The sequence below is a fragment of the Neophocaena asiaeorientalis genome, unplaced genomic scaffold (genome assembly GCF_003031525.2).
Source record: "Neophocaena asiaeorientalis asiaeorientalis breed wild unplaced genomic scaffold, Neophocaena_asiaeorientalis_V1.1 scaffold344, whole genome shotgun sequence".
NCBI lineage: Eukaryota > Metazoa > Chordata > Mammalia > Artiodactyla > Phocoenidae > Neophocaena > Neophocaena asiaeorientalis.
The window spans coordinates 792,425-804,873 of NW_020174693.1; the positions used below are offsets into that span (position 1 = coordinate 792,425).

The 12,449-nt window shown below is 38.7% G+C and overlaps 1 protein-coding gene across 14 annotated transcripts in view; it reads right to left on the minus strand.

Annotated features, from left to right (window-relative positions):
* Positions 1–12,449, minus strand: part of APAF1 (apoptotic peptidase activating factor 1) — a 107,961-nt gene that overhangs the window by 22,164 nt on the left and 73,348 nt on the right. For all 14 annotated transcript variants that reach the window (XR_003005076.1, XR_003005074.1, XR_003005077.1 and 11 more), the window contains 3 exons: positions 4,094–4,213; positions 3,655–3,780; positions 1,886–2,011 (listed from right to left, as the gene is read on the minus strand). Coding sequence is in view for 9 of the 14 variants with exons in the window: in XM_024758907.1 (XP_024614675.1) it covers positions 1,886–2,011; positions 3,655–3,780; positions 4,094–4,213 (372 nt within the window). In the remaining 5 variants the exon portion in view is untranslated. The remainder of the gene's footprint in view (positions 1–1,885; positions 2,012–3,654; positions 3,781–4,093; positions 4,214–12,449) is intronic.

Consider the following 12,449-nt stretch of genomic DNA (forward strand, 5'->3'; position numbering starts at 1 on the left):
GGAAGATCCCACATGCAGTGGAACAACTCAGCCCGTGCACCACAACTACTGAACCTGCGCTCTAGAGCCTGCAAGCCACAACTACTGAGCCTGCGCTCTAGAGCCCGTGAGCCACAACTACTGAGCCTGCGTGCTGCAACTACTGAAGCCCACGCACCTAGAGCCCGTGCCCTGCGATGAGAGGCCACCGCAATGAGAAGCCTGCGCACCTCAATGAAGAGTAGCCCCCGCTCGCCACAACTAGAGACCGCAACTAGAGAGAGCCCACATGCAGCAACGAAGACCCAACGCAACCAAAAATTTTTAAAATTCAAAAAAAAAAGAGTATGATGGGAGAAGCAAGGAATAAACAAAAAAGGCCTAACAAATAAACTACCTCAAAAGAACAAAGAATTCTAGTTCAGGATCTACCACTAAGAATATTGACAGACACTATTCAAACACCTAAAGTATATATATTTTAAATAGTTAAGTCCCAGTAAAGTTTTATATATATATATATATATATATATATAAAACTTTACTGGGACTTAACATATATGTATTTTTTATATTTTATATGTATAAAATAAACAAGCAAGCAAGCATATACACATACATTCACTAAGATTAGTTTACTAAGCTCTTAAAAACAACCCAATTACTTATAGATACTAATATTTTCATTTATTTCCAGTGATACTTAATATATGAGCAGTACTCTAATTTTTCAAAGAAATTATACATCAGAATAAGAAAAACAGAGGCATAAATAGCAAAAGAAAATAATCAAAATCATCATTTGTAAATGTCCCCTGGGAAATCCAAGAGAATCAAATGGAAAAACTGATTATAAAGAATTCAGTAAGATAGCTGGATAGAAGATATATATATAAAAAATTAATAGCTTTCCTATATTTTGAAAAATCAAGAAAAACAGAAAATTTTAATGTACTAAAGAAAAATTTTTAAATAACCCTTATTTAAAGAGACAATTTTTACCTTTAGGGGTTTCTGGAAAATGAAACACTGCCTCATAACCAGTAAAAGAGCCCTTTCATCCAGAGGTGAGAACTCAGAGCAAAATGAATGTTCCCAAAGCAGTCCTGCCCCTTCAGCTGGCATGGCATTTATGAGAATGGTATACAGAAGGTTGGTTACTTAGTCCTCAAGCAAGAGAATCTTAATTTTCCTGGAAAGCCTATCTGATAATGCCCCTATTCCTGCATAATGCATACTGTCTCATTCTTCTGCATTATACACCTACCTATTCCTTGAATTTTAATTCCTGCTTCGTAAAAAACGAACAAAATAACATACAAAAAACAAGACTCTCCTGATTATACCAGTTACCAAAGCAGCCACCCCCAATGCCCAAACTTTTTCCATCAACCGCCCAATCCTTCTAACACAACCAGAGGCAGACAATCCCACGAGGATGGCAATAGGCTCCACTCTAAATGTTGACTACCTAATGGATATAGTGCTAAAGAGACCTTTCAGTGCAGGAAACAGCAGAATTGCAATTCATTTATAATCTAGACAACAATTTACAAAAATTATTTTCCTCACATTCTGCCACTAAAAACAATCTTTGGTTCAGGTCCAAGAATTTAGATGAATCATTCTCAAGCTAACAGCACAGAACCAACTGCAAATAACTAGGGCATCTGCCTCCTCACATACATGGGAAATGCTTCACTTTAACTCTAAAATGAATTCTTTTCTGCAGTGAAGTGCAGCTGTGAACACAACGTGCATAAGAAACAGAACAAAGAATGCCTCATCCAACCAGAACCCTAGGGCCTGTGCTTCCCTGTCACATTAACAAAGGCCCCAGATATGGTACAGGGGGCTAGCCAAAGCTATAAGGAGAGCAGTGCTTTCATGTCAGCAAACACCCTACCCTGATCTCTCCGTTGTCATCTCCAGTTGCCAACAGGGTACTGTCCACAGAGAAGGCAGAGCAGCGCACGCAGCCTTTGTGGCCTCTCAATTCATGAAGAGGGGAAAGGAGTTCAAAACTCCAAATCTGGAAGGCAATTCAGATTGTTTAGGGATAGTAAATACACTCGAAATAAGCATCTATAAACCCTGCCTCGAGTGCTAGTTAGCCATAAATTCAATCATATGAAGTTCTAACATTCAACAGTTCATAAACTTTCATGAGAGGCCCAAATGCCAACTAGCAACCTGGTTCATTTTTTAGAGTTTCCCTTTAATTACTCAAGTAAACTTAAGCTCAAGGATCAAAGTCACAGCTTCCTTAACTTTAGACTTAGAAGGAAGAATAGCAAAGCAGTCTATGGAGTACAGCAGACTTGAGTGGAGTCCTGGCTCCCCTATTTACTAGTTCCTTGGCCTAGGACAACCCACATAAGCTTCTCTGGCTTCAGTTTCTTCATCTGTATGATGGAGACAATAGCACCTACAGAGTGAAAATTAAATGAGATAGTAGAGACTGAAATTCCTAGCAAAGGGCCTAACGTACGGCAAGAGTACTTTAAAGGTTAGTCCCTATACCATCCTACTATCTTAGCAGCCAAAGGCTGTTCTTTGCCTTCCAATATTCTCCCTGGTGGTTCTGTCATCACCATTTAACAAGCTTAAACTGAAAATGTGTTCCAGGCACTGTGAGCAAAGAACTGGTGGTGCAAAGATAACTGGATTCAGTGTCTGTCCTTGAAAAGTTTCTAGTTTAATCATAAATGTTTGAGCCAACAGTGGTATGAAGTAAATTAACATGAGTAATATGTAATAGGAACACTGAGGGTGGAGCAGCTAATCCTGCCTGAGGGCCAGGAAAGGGTTCACTGAAGGACTGACCTTAAATCCAGGTCTAGAAGAATGAGTCATAATGCTTCCAGGTAAAAAAGGATACAAGGTTGTATCAAGTGAAAGTTAACAGTGCACACAAAAAGATGGAAGTAGAAGTAGTCTGGTACAGAGGGAACAATGTAGCAGAAAGAGGTGGTGATGGGCTAAGGAGTTGAGCTTATAAACCATCAGGTCACAGAGGAGTTTCAACAGGGAACTCGGGCAGCAGTAGGGAAGATAAACCAGAGGAAGTACAGACCAGTGGCAGGTCCACCAATAAAAAAGGAGAGCCTGTTCTTCAGGGTGGAGACAAGGAAGAGAACAAGGATCCAGGAGACACTGAGGAGTAATCAATAGAGCACAAAAGACAGGAGAGTCCCAGGCAACTCCAGTGTTCACAGTTTGGAAAGACGGGTAGATAATGATGCCATTAACAAAGATGGAGAAAAAAGAAGAGAATGGAGAATGGAGTATTCAATGTCCCCAACCAGGGAGCATCATTTCACTGGAATGTGATTTTTAAAAGCATCGATTTACATCAATTACAAAAAAATTTACTGTGGGTGTACAATTAAATGTAAATCTCTTTCAATGCTTTTTATTGCCTAAAATATTCAGTAGACACTGCCTTTGATTACTAACAGACAAAAGTTATCAGTAAGGGAGAAATCAAAAATCCTCAATGTCATTCACTTAATCTATTTGACACAAACTAAATGTCAATGGGCATCCTCCAAAAATTCACAAAATGAGACATGTAGACAGAAACTTATTATTCTGTTTTACACATTAGTTGGACTCATAATACATAACAAATACCAAGGTCTTACTCATGCACCTTTCAACCGACTGGCCTACCTTTGCAGTCTTGTCAGCAGAGGTAGAAGAATACTTGGTTGCATCAGGAGAAATATCACAAGAAAGAACTGTATCCCGATGACAGACAAAGTCTTTTTCTATTCTTCCAGTAATAATATTCCATACCTTCAAAGAAAAACTCAGAAGTTGACAATTAAGAACATTTTGTCTTACTGAGCATAAACAGCCAGAAGACATCCTATAAACCAAGAGCTTTAGCACATTGGTTGTTCTGACCTCGTTAAGTGCCTTTTATTACAAATGCTCATAAACACACAGCAGATAGATGACTGCAGTAGACAGAAAACAGGCATTTCTATTTTATAAATTTAAAATTTTAAGTATTTACATATCAGCCACCTGCTTTTGGCTGTCATGATATAATCAATGCGATCAATATTAGAATACTTTTTTAAAAGAAATGTGTGCTTCAAATTACCTTCACTGTTCCATCAAACGACCAGGAAAGCAGTCTTGAATTTTTCAAGAGTCTAAAGTCTTTCACAGTTTCCTGATGGGCTTGCAGAAAGACATATTCCTCTGATTGCCAATTCCATACCTGAATATCAGAGAAATAAGTCTGCTATAACCCTTTCCCCATAATATCCCATTAGAGAGGTGGAGGTGTATCACTCGCTTGTCTAAAGTCTTTCATCCTCATGGCACTTCAGTAAAATAAAGAAGAGAACCAAATAAGAATACAGTATTCCCATTTTACAGACAGAGAAGAGAAAAGCTGGGGTTAATTAACTTGACTATGGGCAAAATAAAATATTTTTCCTCCTAAATAAAGTCTGTTTTCTTCAGTTCCTTGGAGAGCAGTTAATTATACCAGAAGATAGAGAAAAGTCACAATATGTTCATGAGCTCACCATCTGATTAAATTTTCCAAAGAAAATTATCCCAATTACATATTCACAGATTTCTAAACTTCACAAGTTAGGCCAAGTGTCCAGATTCTGGCTCCACTGAAGCTACTGAATCCTACTGGCCCTACTGCCTGGGAAGGTCAGTTGACCAGAGCAGCTTCAAACCAGGTCGTGGAATTTCTGAGCTTCAGAGATCTTACCTAGCCCCTAATGCAATCCTCAAAATGACAAAAGTGATATAGTACATTATTTTTCACATGGCACTCCAGGAAGAACTCCTCAGATACAAGAGAAAGAGAAGAGATTGCAATGTTGGAGACAATGCGTTCAAAGTAGACTTGAGAAATGAGCTGGAACTATGATTCACAAACTGAGAAGGGCACTTCAAACAAAGAGAATGAATGCTAGAGTTAAAGCACAGGAGCAGGAAAATGTAGAAAGATTACAGGTACCTGTTCATAGTTCAATCCGACTGGAACAGGATACATAGAAAGAACAGTAGGGAAAAACGTTTAGAAAGATATTCAAAGAAACAGCCCAGGGAGCCAGAGAGCCTGAAGCTAGACTTCTGAGCTGTGGGCAATCAGGGAGTCTCCCACAGAATTTTCTTCTATTTTTTAATATTAGGAATAAAAAGATAATGAAAAAGCAGCCACCATCTCAGGTATGCACATTAGTAATATTCTGGATCTCCTTTTTGACTGGTGAAGGTTAAACAGTAGAAATGCCTTTAAGGCTTTTCTTACTGGGCTTAGGCAAAATTGTAAAAGAAATTCACCTCTCTTACCCCCTTTCTTTACTCCTCTGTCCTCCACATTTAGCAATCACCCTCCCAGCCCCACCGAGCCCTGGCTCTCAGATATCTCCATCTTTTCTGTCTGAGTGTTCATTCACAGAAGCAGGGTATCTTGTATGAGAGCAAGGGACCTTAGAAGAGGAGCTGAAGTGAGAGTAGTTCTAAAGAGGATGAAATGGGAACTTCAGTATTTTAAGAGCGCAATAAGATATGCTGAGGTAGGGGGAAGAAACAGAAGCTTTCTGGCTCCCCAAATCATATCAGGAAAAATGGCATCCTGTGTGACTAAACATAAAATACACTGGACTGCTACCACTAGGAACCTTCTGGCTCCCTCCTCCTACTGTCTGGGCTTTACTGGACTAGAGGATCAGTGGCTGTTATTAACAGCTCTTCCAGGTTGACTGGCACTGCCATTCCCAGCTGTGTCTGATTCAATGTTCACTCCTGACTGAGGTTCTTACTGCTACCCTCCACACACCAAGAAGTCAGAGCCTTCCTGAGCAGATATAACAAAGAATTTGACAATCACTGAGGGGAAATGAAGACTAGCCTCTTAGCAGCTTTTGTTGCAGATGCTTTCTGATAAGGCAATGATGACAAGGATACCTTTTTTGTTGACCTCAAACATACTGTGCTAGTTGAATCACCTTATATAATAGCTAAACTTCCACTAGCATTATCAGTCACATGTATAAAGGTTAAGTTTGGGTATGTCTCTACAATTAGCTATAATTTTTGCAATGTATGCACACTGGAACTTTTTCAGCTATATAAATTTAAATTTTAAAAAATGCTAAAGAATCTTTTTATACTTCTAAGAATCAATATATTCTCATTCATTGGCTCAGGTAAACACAGCTACTACTTGGGCTTTATTTACATCAAGGTAAAAGATCAAAAACTACCAAAACAGGGCTTCCCTGGTGGCACAGTGGTTGAGAATCTGCCTGCCAATGCAGGGGACACGGGTTCAAGCCCTGGTCTGGGAAGATCCCACATGCCGTGGAGCAACTAAGCCCGTGAGCCACAACAACTGAGCCTGCACGTCTGAAGCCTGTGCTCCTCAACAAGAGAGGCCGTGACAGTGAGAGGGCCGCGCACGGTGATGAAGAGTGGCCCCCGCTTGCCACAACTAAAGAAAGCCCTCGCACAGAAACGAAGACCCAACACAGCCAAAAATAAATAAATAAATAAAATTTTTAAGAAAAATTACCAAAACAGACCTCAACTTTCACAACTCTAAGTGCTATAATCAAGAGAGCTGATTCTTCAAATTTTGGCAATAACTTTAATTGAGCTTGACAAAGATTTACCAAACCCCTACTACATTCCAGGCACTGGGGATACAAAGATGATTAAAATAAACCTCTAAAATGGCAACTATGTGAGGGTTTTCAGATCTGTTAATTAACTTGATTGTGGTAATTATTTCACAATGTGTACATATATCAAATCATCACATTATGTGTCTTAAACATAATACAATTTTGCCAATTATACCTCAGTAAAGCTGCGGGGAAAAAAAACAAACCTCCAATTAATTATTTATTAAAACATTAAAAAACTATAAAACAAAAACCCAACCAGTCAATTCTTGGAAATACCTACCAAGAATTTTGTTGCATGAATGTACACGCATTAAAACATTTTCAATGTAAAAAGTATTCTGAGTAGAGCAGAAAAAGAGGATGAAACACAACTCATTTCTACAAATAATCTAACTTGGATCCTAAAAATATTCCTAGAAATTATTTCTCCCTCTGGCTGAGAATATCTGATCTTCAAGGAGGTCATAAAACCTGTGAATTTAGCTGTTGACAGAAAGACTATACCGTATACAATGTCTCAGCAGAATTTCATCAGATGTAGCTTAGTTTTACACATTTCAAAGCCATCTAGAGAGGAAGAAAGGTGAATATTACACTGAGTTTCAGAGCTAATACACTAGTACCACGGGAGCCTATAAGAAGTAAGTTTCTGTACTAAAGGCAAATTTCATTCCAATCATATAGGACTCATAGAGACATAACATAAAAAGATTTTCTCCAAAACAGTTTTTAACAGTGTGGTTAAACATTGCCACTGTAGGAAATATATACATATGTATAAAATAAGAGAATACATACTAACTCCTGTTTGAACATACGCATTTATCTCCTTCTCCTTCACTTCTAAAACCCCACTAAAATGACAAAGTCAAGAATGAGAAAGAAGGTAACAACAAAACATTGGAGACTGTATCGCAGGAGAATGGTAACCAAGAAAACCGAATCTTAAAAGCATTAGAAAGACAAAAGCAACAAAACTGACACTACAGAACTCCCAAAATGCTCAGAAACTGAGGTCACAAAGGACACCCAGAGGTGGGAATGAGGGTGGGGCTAAAAAAAGATGTATCAGGAGTTGTGGGAAGATGGCAGTGATGCAGGCATCTCCTTGAAGCCTCTGTAAGAGTAGCAAAGCAACTAAAATAGCAAATCCAAAAATGCACAGACAATATCAACAAGACTAATATCAACAAGACTTAATATCAACATGTTAAGTGACATAGTATCCCCCAAAACCACAAGATACAAGTAAGTGGGGACAAACTGAGAGCTGCAAGACTTGCACAGTAACAGCATCTGTATGGGTGGAAGCAGAGGGAAGCATAATGAGTCTGACAAACCTAAAAACAGGAGAATCCCAAAAGAGCCAAGTACCATCCACTGAAAAGCGCAAAGGACCAACAGGGGACAGCATCACAAACTGAGTGCAAGACTGACTGTACTGTGTGGCACAGTCTGGAAGGGCTAAAGCAGTCTAGACCCTATGAACTCTCAAAAATAACCAGGACAATCCTACAATGAGGAGACACTGTTGGGAATAGAATCTAAAGTAAGAAAAACAAGGATGATGGCAGCAAAGGAAAGGGAAGGTCTCCATAAAAATGAGGGAAGGGGATAGAACAAAGGGATCTCATCAGAACAATGCCATATTTTTAACACTTCATGAAAACAACAGAACATGGAACTGCAGAGCTGTGAAGAAAGAAATGTTGTCCTTCCCAATCCCTTCAAAAAGTTCAGGAAAACTAATTTCCTGTAGAAAGAAAAGAATCACTATTGAATCCCAAACAATGTTATTATGAGAAAAAAAAAGAATAAAGTGCTGAATAATACTGCTAAAACAAACCAGAAAGAAGAATCTCTGGATTAAAGGCCACCAGGACAACTGAGGGTAGGATAGCAATTTTGAGAACAGGGGGATCAGTGAAGGTTTACACACTAAACGCTGAGACATTATATGATCCACACCCCCCTTCCCGCTCTCTTCCCCCACTTAGCTCTAAGAACCTATCTGCCAGGTTTATAACCTCCAGGAGAAGACCAGAGATTCCTCTCTAGGAATCTGACAAGACCAAGACAAAGACCTAAAGACACTGACAACAAAGTTTCCCCATCCAGATCACCTTTCAGAGGAGGTCTCAGTCAATACACAGAGCTCCCAGTCAGCCTTTTAGTATCCATCTCTGGGTAGTGAATGATCACCACACAGCTGAGGAAGGCCTTTAAAATAAGAGGCCAAAACATCCAAATAGAAAAAAAAAAAATTGGAGGGAAGAGCAACTATGCAGGAAAATGAGATTTTGAGGGAAAAAATATATGTAATGTATATGACAAAATTTATACATTATTTATATACCCATCTATCCTCAGAGAAGTAAGATATTTCATCTACAAAACAAGAACACATGCTCTACAGAAAAATTAAACAAACATTAGAAAGGACTCTCCAGCATTAAAAATATAATGGTAGAAATGAAAAACTCAATGAAAGGGTTGGAAGATAAAACTGAGGAAAACTCCCAGAAAATAGAGCATGGTACAGAAAGATGAAACATAGAAAAAGAAAACTAGATGATCAGTCCAGGAGATCCAATATCTGAATAAGGGATGTTACCAGAAAAAGGAAGCATATGGGGAGCATGGGGGGCGGGAGTGAATCAAAGAAATAATTCAAGTAAATTTCAGTGAATTGAAAAACATAAGTTTCCAAACTGAGAAGGGACAGTGAAAGTTAAAAACAAGGGATGAAACAAACACACAAAGGCACATCATCATGAAATTTCAAAATTCTGGGGACAAAGAAAAGATCCTAAAATCTTCCAGAGAGAAAGATTAGGAATCAAAATGGCTTCAGACTTCTCAACATGAGCTTTGAAACTTGGAAAAAAAAAAACACAATGTCTTCAAGGATTTAGGGTAAAATAATTTCCAACTATTACCAAAGGTAGACTTTTCCTAAATTGCACTAAGGCAGAAAAGGCATTCATAGTGCACTTCATCTACTTAGTCATAACAATGACACTAATGACCTAAACAAACTTTTATTGTGACTGTGTCAGCATGACAGGGATCGACAAAAGGGTGTGTGCATATGTTGGAGGTAGGACAGGTGGGAGGAGAAAAAGAGCTAAATTTTCATCTTAATATAAGCAATTCAGTAGATAAACCCTCAAACCTAAAAAAATCAAGAATTAGCACTACAAGCATGCAGTATAGGGTCATGAAGGTAAAGAGCAAAAGAAACACCTAAAAGCTAAAAGTGGTGCTTTTAAGAGAAAGAGAAATGGGGGAGTCTATTTTTTATAATGAGCCTTGTAATACTATGACTTTTAAAAGTATGTGCACTGGAACTTTGATAAATATAAAGTAAGTTTTAAAAGAACGTACATACACACAAGTGCTTCCTCACGGAGGGGTTGCAGCTGCGGCAGACGCAGCCCTGGGCAGCCCCTTCTCTGCCACCTCCTTCTCTTCCTGAGGGCTCCCCACTCCTCTTGCCCTCCGACGCTACCCAGATAACACTGAAGAAAACCTCTGTGCATAAATATTTCTCCATACTTGATTATTTTCTTAAGACAGGAATAAAAATGCTCAGTCAAAAGCCACGTGGCTAACAGGGTCTTGGTGCTCCGGCCAGGTGTCAGGCCTGTGCCTCTGAGGTGGGAGAGCCAAGCTCAGGACATTGGTCCACCAGAGATCTCCCAGCTCCACGTAATATCAAACGGCAAAAGCTCTCCCAGAGATCTCCATCTCAATGCTAAGACCCAGATCCACTCAACGACCAGCAAGTTACAAAAAACTAGCAAGACAGGAACACAACCCCACCCATTATAAGAGAGGCTGCCTAAAACCATAATAAGGTCACAGACACCCCAAAACACACCACTGGACGCGGTCCTGCCCACCAGAAAGACAAGATCCAGCCTCATCCACCAGAACACAGGCACCAGTCTCCTCCACCAGGAAGCCTACACAACCCAATGAACCAACCTTAGACACTGGGGACAGATGCCAAAAACAACGAAAACTACGAACCTGCAGCCGGCGAAAAGGAGACCCCAAACACAGTAAGTTAAGCAAAATAAGAACACAGAGAAACACACAGCAGATGAAGGAGCAAGGTAAAAACCCACCAGACCAAACAAATGTAGAGGAAATAGGCAGTCTACCTGAAAAAGATTTCAGGGTAATGATAGTAAAGGTGATCCAAAATCTTGGAAATAGAATGGAGAAAATACAAGAAATGTTTAACAAGGACATAGAAGAACAAAAAAGCAAACAAGCAATGATAAACAACAAAGTAAATGAAATTAAAATTTCTCTAGAAGGAATCAATAGCAGAATAACTGAGGCAGAAGAACTGATAAGTGACCTGGAAGATTAAATAATGGAAATAACTACCACAGAGCAGAATAAAGAAAAAAGAATGAAAAGAATTGAGGACAGTCTCAGAGACCTCTGGGAAAACATTAAATGCACCAATATTTGAATTCCAGGGGACCCAGAAGAAGAAGAGAAAAAGAAAGGGACTGAGAAAATATTTGAAGAGATTATAGTTGAAAACTTCCCTAATATGGGAAAGGAAATACTCAATCAAGTCCAGGAAGCACAGACAGTCCCATACAGGATAAATCCAAAGAGAAACATGCCAAGACACATATTAATCAAACTATCAAAAATTAAATACAAAGAAAAAATATTAAAAACAGCAAGGAAAAACCAACAAATAACATACAAGGGAATCCCCATAAGGTTAACAGCTGATCTTTCAGCAGAAACTCTGCAAGCCAGAAGGGAGTGGCAGGACATATTTAAAATGATGAAAGGGAAAAACCTACAACCAAGATTACTCTACCCAGGAAGAATCTCATTCAGATTCAACAGAGAAATTAAAACCTTTATAGACAAGCAAAAGCTAAGAGAATTCAGCACCACCAAACCAGCTTTACAACAAACGCTAAAGGAACCTCTCTAGGCAGGAAACTTAAGAGAAGGAAAAGACCTACAATAACAAACCCAAAACAATTAAGAAAATGGTAACAGGAACATACATATTGATAATTACCTTAAATATAAATGGATTAAATGCTCCAACCAAAAGACATAGACTGGCTGAATGGATACAAAAACAAGACCCGTATATATGCTGTCTACAAGAGACCCACTTCAGACCTACGGACACATACAGAGTGAAAGTGAGGGAAAAAGATATTCCATGCAAATGGAAATCAAAATAAAGCTGGAGTAGCAATTCTCATATTAGACAAATTAGACTTTAAAACAAAGACTATTAGAAGAGACAAAGAACAACACTACATAATGATCAAGGGATCAATCCAAGAAGAAGATATAACAATTGTAAATATTTATGCACCGAACATAGGAGCACCTCAGTACATACGGCAGATACTAACAGTCATAAAAGGGGAAATCGACAGTAACACAGTCATAGTAGGGGACTTTAACACCCCAATTTCACCAATGGACAGATCATTCAAAGTGAAAATAAATAAGGAAACACAAGCTTTAAATGATAAAATAAACAAGATGGACTTAACTGATATTTATAGGACATTCCATCCAAAAACAACAGAATACACTTTCTTCCAAGTGCTCATGGAACATTCTCCGAGACAGATCATATCTTGGGTCACAAATCAAGCCTTGGTAAATTTAAGAAAATTGAAATTGTATCAATATCTTCTCCAACCACAACACTATGAGACTAGGTATCAATTACAGGAAAAAATCTGTAAGAAATACAAACACATGGAGGCTAAACAATACACTACTTAATAA